Consider the following 19,426-nt stretch of genomic DNA (forward strand, 5'->3'; position numbering starts at 1 on the left):
TGAATGTTGTCACTGAATCTGGTGCAAGGTCACCGCGACTGGCAGGTGACATTTTGGGATTTGACGTTGTCTCTCGATGTGTGTTATGACCATGGGGACACATTGTGACACCACCGTGTGACCGTGATTGTGTTATGAGGAGAATGAGTCTCACACCCTCTCAGAGAGCAGAGGAGATGATCAGAGTTTCCTAATCAAGCTCGACTCTTCCACTGGCAATGGAAACAATCGCTCACTCTTACTAAATCAATCCTCGACTGTTTTTACTGCTAATCTCTGCATTCGTTGCCTCCTACATGTCCCCACTCCTTCGTAGCCTACCCAGGTAGTGTTTCGCCGACTAGTAATATTGTACACTGTACGGTGAGTGCTTCATTTATGCCATGGTGTTACGGTGCAACCCTCAGCGACAGGGTATGCAATGGTTGGAAATGACAAACTAGTCTTCGATTAGTGTGTGGACTGTACATCAAGGTCAGAGCAAAAGCAGACCGAGCTGCACTGTATAGACAGAGGCACAGATCAATCCCCCATACAGTAATCACAACACACACACACACACACACGTGAGTGAGGAATGAAAACACCAGTACTACAGCTGCCTGCGAGGGACATCTGCATGGATACTATCCCGCTCACACATACAGCCCAGTCATTATTGGCATGTACTGGAAACTAACACCTGTTGCTGTTACTACTGCTACTACGTGAGCATCCAGGAATCAAATCAAGCACAGAACATTTACAGCCACCACAGCATAGTGGCTGCACGCAGGGCTTAGTGAGAGGTTGGTCTGTGCCTTACCTCCTGCCGAACAGTTTGAGACCAGTGAAGGATTTGCTTTGCCTTCGGCCCGTGTCCGGGTGCTCCCCGTCAGGTAAGAGGGCGGCGGGCAGGTCTGAGTTGGAAGAGGAGGCGGAGGTGGTGGCGACGGCACCCTCCCCTTCCCTCAGGGAGCCCGGGTTTGAGTCGGACCTGGCCATCCCAGGCCCTGCCCCCTGGTCACACTGTTGCTCCATGGCAGCCTCTCCGTCAGCCACTAAGGCAGGTCCACTCCAGACTAGGGGCTTAATAGTGCTCCAGGAGTCACAAAGTCCTCATGGCTGTAGCCGCAGCAAAAAAAATGGCAACAATTCTCACTAGTAAATACCCACGTAAAGAAAAGAGTAAACAGTCTACCGGAGCTCTACCGGGCTTACCTCAGTCCCTCCCACCCTGCATAGACCAAACAAGATAACAGAGAAGAGAAAAGTCAGAGAGATGCTTAGGCTCCCAGATCCTGATTAGCCTCCATGTGGAGTAAGCTTCCCATTCCGCCGGAGGGAGAGGTCATTGTTTGAGCTATGTCCTGTAATCCTCTTTGTCTCTCCCTTTCTCTTTTCCTCAAGTTCCACCAGCACACTTCCTCAGGAAGTTAAGTCCTGCTGCAGAGTTCAACCCCTGAGTCCTTGATCCATTGGCTTCAAGCAGAGGTTGTTTCTTAGGAGCTTGTAGTTGGTTGTTGTTTCCTTCATTCCTTTTTTCCCCTCCCCTCTCCTCCTTCTCTCACTTCACTCCCCCCCCCCCCCGCCTCCTTTGAGAACTTCAGTCTCCCGTTTCTCTGATCCTCCGCTGTCCGTACTGCTCTCGCTGCTGCTCACGCTCAATTATGCACTCACACAGCTCAGTCGGCTCCCTCTCTCAGGACTGCAACAGTCCAGGAAGTGTCAAATCCAGAAGAGGCACTCATAGGACCCCAAGCATAGGTGTCTATTCAGCTGCCTGACTGTTTTTCATGTCTTTCAGTGTGTAGCTTGTACTCTCCACTCGCTATATGTTTAGTAGCTGTCTCTTAGAAAGCTCTCTCACTCTCTCTCTCGCTCTCTTACTCCTCTACACACATTTTCTCTCCTCCTCCTCTCTCTGAACAGATCAGCCTGAGGTGGGAAGCAGATGCATGGCCATCCACTGTTGGTTCATTAGAAATACATGAGAGATAGGGAGAAGGGGGGGGGGGGGAGAAGGAGAGCCCAGGACACTCCTCCATAAGCCCTGTGTGGTGCGGGAGTACGGCAAACTCCCTGTGCCTGCTTGCCTGTCAGTGTGGAAGGGTGAGTATTGTGCTAGACACTTCCCACTAACGCAGCCAGCCTGCTTGTTCTCTCGCTCAGTCGCCAAGTTGCTTCGGCTCACTCACAAAAACCCAGCCTATGTGTGTTAACATGATAGAAAACCACACCCCTGTGTGTTAACATGATAGAAAAGCCACATACAATTAGTGGAGTCAGGAGCACAGTGACACCAGGGTCTGGCTCTGAGGGACAGTCCCATAGAACTGCCCCCAGATACACAGACAGGGGTGGAGGGAATCTAGATGGGATGGGGTGTGTGCATGCGTGTGTGTTGTCTAATGTTCCATTTGTTGATCCAGTCGATTGCGCACATTTCTGTGTGTGGATAAGAGTTTCCAGCGTCGGCACCAAGCTCTGCAGCATGTTCAGTTGCCAGCCTACTCAAACATTACATAAAGACGGGTAGAAAGCCCACGCCATCCATTTGGTATGGCTTAAAAACGAGAGTGCAATGCGGCAACACTGCTGCGTACAGCTGTTCCTCATCCAGCCCTGAGTCAGCTGATAACTGTTATAGCACAAACCTGACTCTGTCTGATCAGAACATTTCAACTGTGGCATCTATGAAGTAACATCCTCAGCTTGGAGTCTCTCTCTCTCTCTCTCTCTCTCTCTCTCTCTCTCTATCGCCTTCTCTTTACCCCCACCTCCCATTTATTTTTGTCTCTCTCTTTATCCCACTCTATCTATGGTCAAAAGTAACAGACTCTCACACACAAATAGTGATTATCTGCCTCTTACATTCGCAGCAATTTGAGATAATCAGAGGAAAGTGTCCACCCACCATCATGCAGGGATATGAGTCAACAAATGACCAGGCGAAGGAGAACCCGGAATGACGCCATCGGAGGATCCCCGCAAACAGGCTCCTCTGTGTCTGCCGGGCAGAAAATAGGACCTCCCCAGCCCTGTTTATTCATTTATTTGTCCTCAATGGGAATATCTTTCAAATAAACCATGTAAAAATAGGGTTTTCAACAGACTCAGCATCTCTAGAATGTGTTCGTTCAGCTTCATTCTCGGGGATCAAAGCCACACCGAATGCCACATCTCTCACACACACACACACATTCCTCTCCCTGCTCCCCTCTCTAATCAAGCGAATCAATCCCCAGGTTTTAGAGCGCCCTCTGCTTCAATAATGCATCATGCCACGAGGAGGAAGAGAGACGGGAGCGCCAGACAGACGGGGCTGGATATGGGGCTCCAGTTAGTCCACCAGACGACCGATTAGTCACAAAAACAACAGGGAGGATTCCTACAAGAACCTCAAGCAACTACCACGTTACTAAGCCAGACATAGGCTACCGAGCAAGACAACGGTTGATGTTACTACTACAAATATATTACTACGTGTGCAATTGAGAGTTTTGTGTCAATGTGAGTTGCACCACCGAGGCCTAGAGAAGAGGAACCTCACGGATTACTGATTAGCAGCAGGTCCAGACTTAGGAGGCTCTGATCGTCCCCTCCCAACTCTGCACCCCCCTCAACACTGGCCACGCCAGGCACAGTCTCAGCCTAATGGACCACACCAGGCACAGTCTCAGCCTAATGGACCACATTGCAGTTAAGTGTATCAATTAGGAAGGGATAGGTCCAGGATATGGGGAGCTGGAAAAGGTCTCCCTTTTAATTCAGTGAATAATGATGGCTCTGGACTGCCTTGCTATCTGGGGCCATGTCACACCCCAATTACATTATGGGGGTGGGCTGTTTCTGTGGAGAGTCCTTTCATCCCCTGTGGTTCAAACAGCAAGTGTCTTCTGTCCGTGTTGCAGTCTCTTTATAACAAACATTATCGTAGGTCCATATCTCAGCAATATTTTATAGTTGGTCAAAAATGTATGATAAAGTGCCTTCGGAAAGTATTCAGACCCCTTCACTTTTTCCACGTTGTATAGTTAGTCTTATTCTAAAATTGAATAAATGACATTTTTCCTTCATCAATCTACACACAATACCCCATAATAACAAAGGGTACCAAATGATTCCTGCAGCATTGAAGGTCCCCACGAACACAGTTGCCTCTGGCATTCTTAAATGGAATTAGTTTGGAACCACCAAGACTCTTCCTAGACCAAGAACCCGATGGTCACTCTGGAGGTCTGTCAGAGTTCCTCTGTGGAGATGGGAGAATCTTCGAGAAGGACAACCATCTCTGCAGTACTCCACCAACCAGGCCTTTACGGTAGAGCGGCCAGACGGAAGCCACTCCTCAGTGAAAGTCATGACAGCCCGCTTGGAGTTTGCCAAAAGGCACCTAAAGACTCTCAGACCATGAGAAACTAGAATCTCTGGTCTGATTTTTTTATTTATTTTTATTTTACCTTTATTTATACAGGTTTATTCTCACTGAGATAAATATCTCTTTTCCAAGAGAGACCTGGTCCAATAGCAGCAAGGGGAACAACGTTTCAGACAAACCAAATTACATACACTAACACAACATTAAACAAAACTATAAACACACATACAGTACAACAAAAACATATTACATTTAAAAACACAAACATTGTCTTGACTAAAAACAGCTGGCCTAAAAACCAATTACACTCTTCTATAATATATACATCGATCAAGTGTTTGAACTCCGCCAACGAAACTAGATCATCACATTTTAAAATGTTCAAAAGAGAATTCCAGGACCACGGTGCTAAGTAACTAAAACTATTTCTACCAAGACCTGTTCTAATTCTTGGTATTGTTAGAAGCAAATCAGAATGGGACCATAATTGATATTTATTTACTGACCTAACTAAAAAAGAACAGAGATAAAACGGCATTTTACCCAGTCTGGCCTTATAAATCAGTGTACACCAGTGTTTAAGCCTACGCAAGGTCAATGACGTCCAGCCAACAGCGCTGTAGAGATCACAATGATGTGTTAGACGTTTCTGATTTGTAATGAACCTGAGGGCTGCATGATACACTGAATCAAATGCTCTCAGGGTAGTGGTTGAGGCCTGCACATATATAACATCACTAAAATCTAAAACTGACAGTAATGTACATCGTACCAGCTCCTTCCTGGTCTCAAAAGAAGAACAAGCCTTATGCCGGTAATAAAATCCTATTTTCAGCTTGAGCTTCCTTATCAAGTTCTCTACATGCACAGTGAAGCTCAGCTTATCATCAACCCACACACCCAAATATTTGTACACTTTAACTTGCTCTATATTATGTCCAGCCAATGTAGCAATGACATGATTTGTAACATGCCTGGCATTTGAAAAAAACATGCATTTTGTTTTACTCGAATTTAGAATCAGCTTTAAATCATACAGATTCTGTTGTATGATGTTAAATGCTCTTTGGGCATTTTCAAAAGCTAAAGATAAACTACTACCACTTGAATAAAGAACAGTATCATCTGCATAAAAATGAACATCCGCTGTTTCAATAAGATCCCCAATGTTGTTGATATACAAAATGAACAACAGTGGGCCCAAAATAGAACCTTGCGGAACACCTGAGCACACCTCTATACAACCATCCGCCATTACACATTGTGTACGATTTGATAGGTAATTTATAAACCAATCTAGAGCATGACTAGTAATTCCACAACATGTTAACCTTTGCACTAACACAGCATGGTCCACGGTGTCAAAAGCCTTGGACAAATCAATAAAAACAGACACACAATGTAACTTCTTATCAAGAGCACAGTGGATGTCATTTAAAACCTTCAATGTTGCTGAAACAGTGCTGTGGCCAGACCTAAAACCTGATTGCATTCCATTTAAGATATTGTTTTCTTGGAAGTAGGTCTTTAGCTGCCTACTAACTAAGGACTCCAGTACCTTTGATAGTACAGACAATTTTGAAAATGGGTCGATAGTTGTCAAGTAGCGAGGGATCTTCATCTTTCAGGAGAGGCAGTACAAAAGCAGATTTCCATAACTTGGGGATTTCCTTAACCTCTCTAGGGTCGGCGGGACGAAATCCTCCCACCTACTCAACAGCCAGTTGAAACCCCCGGCGCGTTATTCAAATACCTTAGAAATGCTATTACTTCAATTTCTCAAACATATGACTATTTTACACCATTTTAAAGACAAGACTCTCGTTAATCTAACCACACTGTCCGATTTCAAAAAGGCTTTACAACGAAAGCAAAACATTAGATTATGTCAGCAGAGTACCCAGCCAGAAATAATCAGACAACCATTTTTCAAGCTAGCATATAATGTCACATAAACCCAAACCACAGCTAAATGCAGCACTAATCTTTGATGATCTTCATCAGATGACAACCCTAGGACATTATGTTATACAATACATGCATGTTTTGTTCAATCAAGTTCATATTTATATCAAAAACCTTTTTACATTAGCATGTGACGTTCAGAACTAGCATAACCCCCGCAAACTTCCGGTGAATTTACTAAATTACTCACGATAAACGTTCACAAAAAACATAATTATTTTAAGAATTATAGATACAGAACTCCTCTATGCACTCGCTATGTCCGATTTTAAAATAGCTTTTCGGTGAAAGCACATTTTACAATATTCTGAGTAGATAGCCCGGCATCACAGGGCTAGCTATTTAGACACCCACCAAGTTTAGCCCTGACCAAAGTCAGATTTACTATAAGAAAAATGTTATTACCTTTGCTGTTCTTCGCCAGAATGCACTCCCAGGACTTCTACTTCAATAACAAATGTTGGTTTGGTTCAAAATAATCCATAGTTATGTTCAAATATCCTCTGTTTTGTTCGTGCGTTCAAGACACTATCCGAATGGTAAAGAAGGGTGACGAGCACGACGCATTTCGTGACAAAAAAATTCTAAATATTACATTACCGTACTTCGAAGCATGTCAACCGCTGTATAAAATCAATTTTTATGCCATTTTTCTCGTAAAAAAAGCGATAATATTCCGACCAGGAAAGCGTGTTTACGTTCAAAGACGAAAGAAAATAAAACATGGGGTCGACTCGTGCACGAGCCTCAGTCTGATGGTACTCTGACCGGCCACTTTCCAAACGCGCTAATGTTTTTCAGCCAGAGGCTGGAATTACATCATTCAGCTTTTTCCCGGGTTCTGAGAGCCTATGGGAGCCGTAGGAAGTGTCACGTTACAGCAAAGATCCTCAGTCTTCAATAAACAGAGCCAAGAAGAACAAGAACTTGTCAGACAGGCCACTTCCTGTAAGGAATCTTCTCAGGTTTTTGCCTGCCATATGAGTTCTGTTATACTCACAGACACCATTCAAACAGTTTTAGAAACTTTAGGGTGTTTTCTATCCAAAGCCAATAATTATATGCATATTCTAGTTACTGGGCAGGAGTAGTAACCAGATTAAATCGGGTACGTTTTTTATCCGGCCGTGCAAATACTGCCCCCTATCCCCAACAGGTTAACATCAAGCGTAAGGTTAAAAATACATGTTAAGGGGGGAGCAATGATGTCAGCGGCTAGGTGTAGGAGGCGGGGATCTAGTTCATCAGGGCCAGGGGATTTTTTTTAAATCAATTTCTTTCAGGGCTTTACACACTTCTGAAACAGAGAAGGATGAAAAGGAAAACCTGGTGAAGGAGTGCACAGGGGTGTCAGGTAAATTTATTGGGGGCTCAATTATACCTTTGACCTTTTCAAATAAACTGCCTGCATCTAAAAAAAATCCTGGTTCAAGGCTTTCAGAATGGAGGTTCTCTCAGTTACAATCTGAGTGTCGACCAACAATTGTTTAGGAAGCTGTGTATCTTTTATGCACTCCAAACCTTTCACTACTTGCCAAAATTTGGATGGATTATTTACATTTTGTGAAGTAGATTTCAGGTAGTGGTCTGCTTTCAATTTACGGATCATAGCCACACCCATATTTCGAAGACGTTTAAAAGCCATCCAATCATCTGCCAAACCAGTGCCTCTTGCTTTAGCCCACATAGCATTTCGTTCCCTTGTGATTTTTGTAAGTTTCTTAGTAAGCCAAGGGTTCTCTCTGCCCTTAATCCTGAATTTTTTTAAAGGGGCATGCCTATTGCATACATCCTGGAATGCGTTGTGGAAGTAAGAAAAGGCTAGCTCAACATCAGGGATTAATTCCATTCTATTCCATTCAATGCGGGATACATCATGTAAAAAACCTTGAATATCAAACCGCTTCCAGTTTCTTTTCGTAATAACACATGGAGATTTCTTAGGAATTTTACCATCTCTCACACAGGCAATAGCACAGTGATCACTTATGTCATTTGCAAAAATACCAGAAGCATTAAAACGATGAGGAGTATTGGTTAAGATCAAATCAATCAAAGAGGATTTCAGAGGATATTTTATATTCAACCTAGTTACACTGTTGACAATCTGAGTAAGATTGTAGGTATTGCACAGAATTTTAAGTTGATCAGAGCTAGATGTTAGCCAGTCCTGATTCAGATCACCCATCAGGACAAACTCAGAATTGACATTCTGTGATAACAATTTGAAAATACAATCCAGAGAGCCAACAGTAGCAGATGGAGGTCTATAACAGCAAGATACAACAATATTTAAAGATGAGCCAAGGTTTAGGTTCAAAGACAGATATTAAAATTGCTTAGGTTTAGTAACAGAAGTCAGAATGAGCACAGAGAACTTGTCTTTTACATACACAGCAACACCACCACCCTTAAATTTACAATCTGTACAAAAAACATTGTAACCATTTATGCCAATATTTTTGTCTGTAATAGATTTTTTAAGCCAGGTTTCAGAAAGCATAAATACATCCGGGTCGGCAGTTTTTATCCATATATTCACAAAATCAAGCATCGGCAGAAGGCTTCTTACATTCATATGCAAAAACTTCAGGCCACTCTGACTACTTAATTCGGCAGGGGTAAGAATGTCAGGACCTGGATTAGACTGGACATTTCCAGACAAAAGAAGAAGTCTAGATCGAGGGTTACAACATTTGGAGTTACAGACAGCACTTGAACGAGAATCCATAGCCACCAGAGTCTTTAACGCCACATATTTCAGGAGATGTGTGATGAAACCAAGATTGAACTCTTTGGCCTGAATGCCAAGCGTCACATCTGGAGGAAACCTGGCACTATCCCTAAGGTGAAACATGGTGGTGGCAGCATCATGCTGCGGGGATGTTTTTCAGCGGCAGGGACTAGGAGACTATTTAGGATTGAGGGAAAGATGAACAGAGCAAAGTACAGATTGATCCTTGATGAAGTCCTGAGCGCTCTGGAGCAGGTTCTCAGACTGGGGCAAAGGTTCAACTTCCAACAGGACAACAACCCTAAGCACACAGCCAAGACAACACAGGACTGGCTTTGGGCAAGTCTTTGAATGTCCTTGAGTGGCCCAGCCAGAGCTCGGACTTGAACCCGATCGAACATCTCTGGAGAGACCTGAAAATAGCTCTGCAGTGACGCTCCCCATCCAACCTGAGATCTTGAGAGGATCTGCAGAAAAGAAATGGGAGAATCTCCCCAAATACAGACGTGCCAAGCTTGTAGCGTCATACCCAAGAAGACTCGAGGCGCTTCAACAAAGTATTGAGCAAAGGGTCTGAATACTTATGTAAATGTGATTTTTTAAATATTTTTTATATAAATGAGCAAAATTTTACACAAATCTGTTTTTGCTTTGTCATGATGGGGTATTGTGTGTAGATTGATGAGGGGGAAAAAACGATTTAATCAATTTTAGAATAAGGCTGTAACCTAACAAAATGTGGAAAAAGTGAAGGTAACTGAATACTTTCTGAACGCACATTGATATATTTGAGATTTCCATTTTTTTTTAAGTCAGCTTGTGAGGTATGATGACGATAACTGGGAACATCGTATCAAACTAGGAGACAGCAGTCCTTATAGAAGGCTCTGTGATTGGGATGGCAGTAGATGTGGTCAGTTGGTCTATTAGCTGACCATAGAGAGAGCAATAGTAATGGTTTGTTTTTGCAGGCAAAACCCTCATGGGTTGTTGGCCAAAGCCGATGGCGAAATGAATAGGATTTTGGGATAATTGCAGAAAATAAGATCTGTGTTAAACACAGGCTTAAGACATTTTATACTTTTTGTTCTATGAGAATCCTCATCAGCTTACATCATTTTTTGGTGAATTTTTTATCATTTATGTAAATCAAAAAAAGCACATATAGATTTCATAAATCATAAAGGTCCTTTAAACTGACTGATATTATCGCATAGAACAAAACAGAAAATATCTCCTAACCCTGTGTTAACCGCAGACCTTATTTTCAGTGTTTATCCAAAAAAACTCATTCATTTCCCCCATAGTAATGGCCAACGAACCAGAGGCAGAAAATGCTAACTCATTTCCATTTTTTAGGACTACAAGCTGGCGAGCTCTATCAGAAGGGGCCAAACAGAGCTGCAATTCATGCCGAGGCTGGTATATCCCAGGAGGAGAGGGGGGAGCATTTGAGGGGTAGAGGTAGACTGGGACAGGACTAGGATAGGAATGTAGAGAAGCAGACAGATTACTGGGGAGCACCCCAGGACCTGTGGGGTTGAGGGAGAAGGCCTCATACTGAGCAGACAACCTTTACTGTGCAGATTGAATAAAATCAGAATATCCCACTTGAAAACAGTCATCAGGTCACCACATGGCTACTACATTGTGGCCATGCAGTAAATACAAGAAGTGCAGTGTCCACAGCAAAGTGGCTGATCTGTCAACAAGTAAATAGATAAGCATGGTTTTATTTTAGGTCCACCCGAAAATCCCACATTCCTGGGCAGTTTAGGGCACTAGCAGCAGCATTGCCCCTCTCTCTGTCCTGTTGTCACTTTCTACTACTTTGACAGGAAGGAAGTGATGTCACCAGCGGGGGAGTTGTACTCACTTTACAACTGAACCGCAAGGTGTTTCCTGCTGTTCTTCCATTCGCTTTTGTTTTGGTCCTAGTTCTTTCCATCAGAAGGGTTTACAACAAAGTAGGATCAAATTAGCTAACTTGCCTAAATATTTGGAAATTATTTTTTCTTTTTAAGAAAGATAAGCTTGAAAATGGGCATGATGTAATTGACTCAACAACCCCAAAAAATACATATCTATGTTTAGCTTCTTTTTTGTAGTAGTAATTATTTCTGGTTGTTTATCAAAGTTAGCCAGCTAACTCATTGATCCTCCTTTTTAGTATACCCCTCAGCTGTGTTACATGAGGGGGAAGTATTCAAACAGCCTGGTTTCAACCGTCATAAATAGAAGATCCACAACAGCTCAAAGAGAATAGGAACGTATATACCAAGAATGGAATAGTCACAGAGAACGTGTCACACTGTAGAAAACATTGCATTACCGCTATATTGCCTCTAGTTAAGTAACACAATCTTTGAGGCAGAAGGACATACAGTGAAAAGAACAGCAGTTATAAAACTAATGACGGATGACCAAACAGAAACCCAGAAAGCGAGACAGACCGATAAGCAGATGGAGATTCAGAACTAAACAAGTAGAGCTTTAGGGCACCCCCCCATGGGTATGTTGTGCAACTGCGTTGCATTTCTCCCCAGGGGTGAATCAATGATCCATACTCCTGTACTGAGTAAATGTAATGTGGGCGCATTGTAAGATGAGTGAAAAGTCTTAAGACAAATGGGGATAATATACCAAGGAAGTGTGAATGTTACGATATACACTTTTTTTTAGGGAGTATTGTGCAACCAATTTAAATGAGCAGAAGTCAGATGTTGCGCATAGCAGATGTTGCAGAAATGAGAACTATAAATTGCTCCTTTTTCCAGAACAAAACAAACATCCAGCACTTAACTATTGCCCACTGTCATAGAAGCAGCATCATCCCAAAACAGCACAACTTCAGCATTGCATGACATTAGTCTTCACCCGGTTCATCCCAGTCAAATTCTCGGGATAAATGGACAATTTTCTGGAACGTTACACAGCCCTGTTTAATGTCATAAACTAATCCCATACTGGTGGATGGTCAAGCTATTTATAAGTGGACGCTACAAAACAACATTTCTAAGTTCGACACAGCCTCAACTTCCTTTTCTGTCAAAACCCAGAAAATATAGATTATCTCCAACATGCCATCTTAGTGTTCAGCATCTATAACCCAAGTAAATCATTACTGAGTATATACTCTTAGACATACTTAACCAAAAGTCCCACTGAACAACTCAAACCAAAACATAGAGAAATGTTTCTAGAGACTCGGGTTTCACACCACGTTCTGGCCATTAGTGGTTTGTGACCAAAAATACCAAAGGGAAGTAAGGAGCACACACACACACCACTACCTGTGAGTGGGGGCAAGCGGAGGGGTTGGAGGGACGTCCCACTTCCCCCGGTGACCCCACATATCCAGTCCTTTGTCCCCTCTCTGGCTTCCTTTGCGGCGGCTCACCTTGTCCAGTCTAACATTCCTGTGTCAGCCCCCAACACAAACCTAGCAACGAGTTACGGAGCTCCAGTCCAACTGCGCCGTTTGTCTCTCAGGACTATCTTATTTCTCCCCCCCACCCCGTCCACTTCTGCTCACTTCCTGTTTCATGACTTCCTCATGGCTTGTGACATTAAGCCTGTGAGTGAGAGTGTGTGAGTGAGTGAGAGTGTGAGAGTGAGAGAGAAAGAGCGCACGCACGCACGTACGCACGCACGCACGCAAGGGGAGAGCATGCCAAAAACATGGTAAAAATAAAACATGGCCAAACTGATTGAATTGCTGGCTATTTTTAGACAGCTGGAGGACATTCCCCCTACCCCCAATGTTTATCTTTGATAGTTGATGGGGAGGGCAATGAGAAACTTTATACAGCATGTAGCACTAAAAATGAAGGCCTTGAATCCAACAGTACAGTACCTGTCATATATATTGAGTTACAGTAAGCCTAAACTTTTGACCTTAGAGTTGTATTCCCGGATTGGACAGTATCGCAATTGTAAAAGCTAATGGGCAGACAAGTTTAGTTGAATGTCACTTATTGCTTGGCACACGTATTACAACAATAAACAGTTGGAAGTGAGAGGATGGAGGAGAGATATCTCCGTTTGTCTCCCAGCCTCCTTGATTTAGCTTGCATTCCTGGCTGATGGTGTAGCGCTGTGTGAGCAGAAAGACGAGGAGCAGAGCAGAGCAGGCCGGGCTGCTGCACTACCTTACATGTGAAAAGTGATTGCTGTAAAAGACAGCATGAGTAAGAGAATGTGAGACAGACACGACAGACAGACAGACAGACAGACAGACAGACAGACAGACAGACAGACAGACAGACAGACAGACAGACAGACAGACACAGACACACAGACACACAGACACACAGACACACAGACAGACAGACAGACAGACAGAGGAAATGTGGGTGAGAGACAGAGAGGATAGGCAGAACATAAAAAGAGATAAAGCTAAGACAGGGACAACCTGATGCCCTATCATCATATAGATCAGTCCTGGGCAAAATATGCCCACCGGGCTGGATCCGTCCCGCCAGCAGATTAAAAGCAGCACCCGGTGGATTTTAAAGTAGTCAAGTGAATGCGATGATTAGGTCATAGAACCGTGGTTACGTGAGTAATAATCAATGTTCGCTAAAGCGGTTGAGACAAACAGACTAGTTTGCCTCTAGGTTTTGAACGATTGGGGGTATAGCTACACTGAACAAAAACATAAAAACGTAACATGCAACAAATTCAAATATTTTACAGAGTTACAGTTTATATAAGGAACTCAATCAATTGAATTCATTAGGCCCTAATCTATGGATATCACATGACTGGGAATACAGATATGCATCTGTTGGTCACAGATATCTTTTTTTTTTTTTAAAGGTAGGGGCGTGGATCAGAAATCCAGTCAGTATCTGGTGTGCCTCATGCAGAGATCTCTTTCGCATTGAGTTGCTCAGGCTGTTGATTGTGGTCTATGGATAGTTGTCCCACTCCTCTTCAATAGCTGTGTGAAGTTGCTGGATATTGGCGGGAACTGGAACGCTGTCATACACGTTGATCCAGAGCATCCCAAACATGCTCAATGGGTGACATGTCTGGTGAGTATGCAGGCCATGAAAGAACTGGGACATTTTCAGCTTTGTGTACAGATTACAGGATACAGGATTACAGATACAGGAATTGTGTACAGATCCTTGCGACATGGGACCGTGCATTATCGTGCTGAAACATGAGGTGATGGCGGCGCTGGAATTGCACAACAATGGGCCTCAGGATCTCATCACGGTGTCTCTGTCCATTCAAATTGCCATCAATAAAAATGCAATTGTGTTTGTTGTCTGTAGTTTATGCCTGCCCATACCATAATCCCACCACCACTATGGGGCACTCTGTTCACAATGTTGACATCAGCAAACCGCTCGCCCACACAACACCATCTGCCCTGTACAGTTGAAACCGGGATTTATCTGTGAAGAGCAACCTTCTTTAGCGTGCCAGTGGCCATGGAAGGTGAGCATTTGCCCACTGAAGAAGTTGGTTACGACGCCAAACTGGTGAGGACAACGAGCACACAGGTGATCTTCCCTGAGACAGTTTCTGACAGTTTGTGAAGAAATTCTTCGGTTGTGCAAAACCTCAGTTTCACCAGCTGTCCTGGTGGCTGGTCTCAGACAATCCCGCAGGTGAAGAAGCCGAATGTGGAGGTCCTGGGATGGTGTGGTTACACGTGGTCTGTGGATGTGAGGCTGGTTGGACATACTGCCAAATTCTGCAAAACGACATTGGTCTGGCAACAGCTTTGGTGGATATTCCTGCAGATATTCCCTCAAAACATCTGTGGCATTGTAGAGTGGCCATTTATTGTTCCCAGCACAAGGTGCACCTGTGTAATGATCATGCTGTTTAATCAGCTTATTGATATGCCACACCAGTCAGGTGGATCTTGGCAAAGTAGGAATGCTCACTACCAGGGGAGTAAACAAATGTGTGTGCAACATTTGAGAGAAATAAGATTTTTTATGGGTATGGAACATTTCTGGGATCTTATATTTCAGCTCATGAAACATTGGATCAACACTTTACATGTTGCGTTTATATTTTTTTGTTCAGTCTCATATGTCAGCATGGAACACAATAGCTCTTCGTAATGTGTAGTGTCCACGGCATAGCAACTGCCATAATCCCTTATCCTCGAAGCTTTCTACCGTCAGACGTTGCCATCAGAAAAGTTTCATGAATATGCGTTACAAAGACCTTATGCTACTTCAGCTGTTTAAGTGTGTGAAGCTTAGGGCGGCAAGATATTCACATGCCGGCTCCTTGAGAAATGCTGACTGAGTTTGAAAGAGGCTAAAGTGAGGAACCACGAGATGGGTTAGCAATCTCATAGACCACAGAGAGATAGCTGCATTGAGCCAAGTGCCACTCAGATCACTGCTGCGAGAAGAACAACCAGTGTGAGCTATCTGGCTCCCTCTCTGACTGTAGCGTGCTGTGCGTTCACGCCCTGCTGCAAGAGCGGTTTGGAAATTGAGCGATTATTTGTTGAGTCACTGACCTCAGAGTCACATCAGGCTCGCCATCTGTGAACTGACATTCTGCCATGTGCCACTTTTGGCGGTTTATCAAACCTCTCAAGATGAGACGGTGTTCTGTTTTAGGTGAGTGGCTGTATGGTTCTGCTTTTAGTACAGTGGAGCCAACTTCTCTTTGGGTTGATGCGGCAGCGCGTGGGACGCGAAGTTCAAACTCACCACCACCACCAGGCTGATTTTAACACCGGCAAGGCATGAATCCCTTTGATGAAGTGAATTACGGGTGAAAGAAAATCCACCAACATTGCTAAATTACTTAATTAGTACATGCAACACACCACACACACACACACACACACACACACACACACACACACACACACACACACACACACACACACACACACACACACACACACACACACACACACACACACACACACGATCAAAGATGAGAGTAGGTGGCGAGGGAAGGTGGTGTGATGCATGTCCCGCAGGATGGCTCTCCGTTTCTCTGTTCTCAGTCTCTCTTAGCTAGACATGATACATGTGCGTTTTGCCCTAGACTTTCATCTGAATTGTTAGCCAATTTCAACCGACCAAAGGGTTCCGCTCTCAGTCCTTATGTTCTCCTGATGAAAGAGAATCTCTCCCTCCCCTTTCTACCCCACTCCATGTCTCCCTCCCTCTCTCATTGATGGCCCTGTGCATTTATACACAGACTCATTTAGTCTGGATTTTTTTTTAAAAGGAGAGAGATAAAAGGCCTTGAAGTACTTATAACCTACTCCTTTTAAATGCACTGTGCATATATCTGGCTTAAAAGCACAGGTGACTGTTGTCACTCAACAAATTAACACTTCAGGGCCACTTCAGGACATTTCATGTCTTTCAAACTATATCCACTAGAGGGCATTGTACATCATCTCCACCCATGGACCAAGAGGATCTTGTATAAGGCAAACAGCGTGTAATAAATGTCCCATATTTCATTGAATAAGGTCCTGCTGCTAATCAATGTTCCATATTAGAACATTCCGAGCTCCCTTGTACTATTCCAATCAGCAAGAAATAACCTACTCTGCCATACCAGAGTCTTTCAATAGGCCTAGCTCATTACATTCCAGTTGCTGCCAAGTTACCATGACCTGCTGAAGCAGAACAAATCTGCTCATCAGACCATCACCTATAAGACTAGCAATTTCCCATAGTTCATGGAAGAAAAGAAGACATAGCCCTAAAAACATGGCTGTGTGTAGCCTCCGTTATTATTTTGGTCTAACACACATCTATTAGAAAGTGGTCTCTTTCTGTCACCATTGATGAAAGCCGAAACGTCACGCTTTTAATATCTGTTTAAATAAAAGTTTGTTTTTAAAAAGGGTGAGCGAGCGCTGCGCCTTTTCCTTTTCAATGATCTTCCTGTCACACCCTCATCTCCGTGCTCACGAATAAGCCATCCACTTTGTCCGAGGCAGACTTCCGTCTCTCAGATGGGCTGACAGGTAAAAGCATCTGACAGACTCGGTCTCATCAGGACTCTTAGCGTCCTGGGGTGCTGCAAGCTGGGTCGAAAGGCCGGCGATCTGACCCAGCGGCACATCAAAACCTCCCACTGAGTCCAACACTTACTGTTACGTGACAACCTCTTCAGTGACAGAGAGGACCAGAGAGACACACTACACTTTACTGAACGCCACAGGCGCAAGTCTGAAATAAAAAAAAGAGGTACCATACGAGTGATGTGTAAGTATACTGTAAGGCAGCTGAAAGAACGTCACGCAGAATAAGAAACGGGGATATGTAATGCACGACGCGAGACTACACTTAGGAGGGTCAAACTATAGCAGTGGAGAATTCTGCCGAGCCAGAGTAACACAGCAGAATATCCCTGAGGGTTTCTAACGAGGAGCTGAACCACAGCTGCTTCCTACCTGGGTACATTATGTCAACGCTTCACATACTGCAGAAAGGTCATTTACCTAGAACAACCCGGAGCTTCCTATTCCCGCAGAAAAACACTATAAAAAAATGTTTTAAAAGAGAAAGAATTTATAAAAATGATTCGGGACATTCCCCCTTTGTAGAGGGGGAATGAAATGATGACTGATTTATGTTCAGAAGAATGAAACCGTGTCTCAAACTTAGGTCAACGCTTCATGTTTCGAGTCTTTTAGATTTCCTCAACCACTCTCAACCAGCCAAACCTACACAACCGGTATTCTATAAAGATCGGAGGTGGTAGATAATGCAGCTACATTCCCACATATTCCTTGGGGTTCTTACAACGACTAAGACTTGTCCAAACTGTCTACTGTCAACGCAATGTGCTGAACACAGTCAATAACACCCGAAGACAGCGCTTCAGTACAGTTACAGCAGCCGTCTTGTCATTCATCTGCCGTTAGAACAGAACTGAGATGGACAGCCCAGAAAACACGGTAAACTTGCTAGGACAATGCTTCATTAATTCACTGTAGTCTAATCCTGAGAGCACGCACAGACAGACAGACAGACAGACAGACAGACAGACAGACAGACAGACAGACAGACAGACAGACAGACAGACAGACAGACAGACAGACAGACAGACAGACAGACAGACAGACAGACAGACAGACAGACAGACAGACAGACAGACAGACAGACAGACAGACAGACAGACAGACAGACAGACAGAGAGAGAGACGCTATGGCTGTTTCACTGAAGTCAGCTGTTCTGTGTTTATTTCTCAGTACAGTGTACTCACTGTACTGACAATACAGAAACATCCCCTCGTGGTAAGCCTGGACCTCTGCCAAGAATGGGCGTTGTGTGTGTGTGTGGGTTCCCTTCAGCAGCTAGGCTTTTTCCCCCCTCTCGCCACTCACCTATATCCAAATGAGAGTCGTGCCGTCGAAACTGAAGCCCACTCAGCAGTGGGGTTTGGAGAGTGTGCCCACGCGCTCTCTCTCTCACTCTCCATCATCATCCCTCCTGGTTTCATTTCAGGCAGCATGGGATAGGGTGGTCATACAGTATAAACCGACGTGTTCTTATACAGCAGACCAGTAGGTATCTTTAGGACAGGGGCCTCGACTAACCTGTACCCCCGCACATTGACTCGGCACCCCCTGTATATAGACTTATTATTGTTAAGTACATTTCTTGTGTTACTATTTCATTGATCTTGTAAGTAAGCATTTCACGGTAAGGTCTACACTTGTTGTAGTCGGCACATGTGACAAATAAAATGTGATTTGACACCATTAGGTGTGATATTAAAAGTAAACGTTTTCCCAAATGCCAGGGCGGTCTGACACTACATGTACATCTCTATTATAAAGAAACCTGGAAGAATGACTCATCGATCTGCCATGGTTCACTGACAGCAGTGCAAACCAGATGGGCTCTCCTGTCACTCACTGACATTCTATAGGTCTAACTGTTGCACTAGATGCCATGTACTGCACTGAATGTTGCTAGACTAGATCTACATTCAGAGTAGAATTTCAGCCAGAGGTGAGCCAACAGTCAAAGGTCATATCAATTATCAGTTGCCAGGTAACATCAATAACAACATTTAATATGATCAGAGAAGTCAGTCAGAGAGAGAGCCAGTCAGTCTCTCAGAGAGAGAAAGTCAGTCAGTCTCTCTCTCTCTCAGAGAGAGAGAGACAGAGTCAGTTAGTCAGTCTCTCAGAGAGAGAGTCAGTCAGTCTCTCTCTCTAATGTTGATTCCCCATGGAGAAGCGCTCCACTTCCCCCACACATTATTTACATTACAAATAAACCGTCACCTTTTTGTTCCAACAGTAAAGCGTTGGAGAGAGCAGCACTCCAAAAAAACAGACGCTCTCTTCGGAGCTATGGAAACGTGCAGAGGCAGCGAGAGGGAAGTGGAAGGCAAC

At 43.9% G+C, this 19,426-nt stretch overlaps 1 protein-coding gene across 7 annotated transcripts in view; it reads right to left on the minus strand.

Annotated features, from left to right (window-relative positions):
• The window catches only part of dgkza (diacylglycerol kinase, zeta a), a 141,606-nt gene that overhangs the window by 108,415 nt on the left and 13,765 nt on the right, over positions 1-19,426 (minus strand). The window contains exon 1 of one of the 7 annotated variants that reach the window (XM_045689030.2): positions 12,353-12,562. The exons of 3 other annotated variants lie outside the window; for them this stretch is intronic. In XM_045689030.2, coding sequence (XP_045544986.2) covers positions 12,353-12,414 — 62 coding nt within the window. In that variant the 5' untranslated portion in view covers positions 12,415-12,562. Of the gene's footprint in view, positions 1-805; positions 1,880-12,352; positions 12,563-19,426 lie in introns of those variants that run through there. 3 more of the 7 variants (XM_045689029.2, XM_014126423.3, XM_082957736.1) reach the window with 3 other exon arrangements.

Source organism: Salmo salar, chromosome 11, assembly GCF_965601325.2.
Source record: "Salmo salar chromosome 11, fSalSal1, whole genome shotgun sequence".
Lineage (NCBI taxonomy): Eukaryota > Metazoa > Chordata > Actinopteri > Salmoniformes > Salmonidae > Salmo > Salmo salar.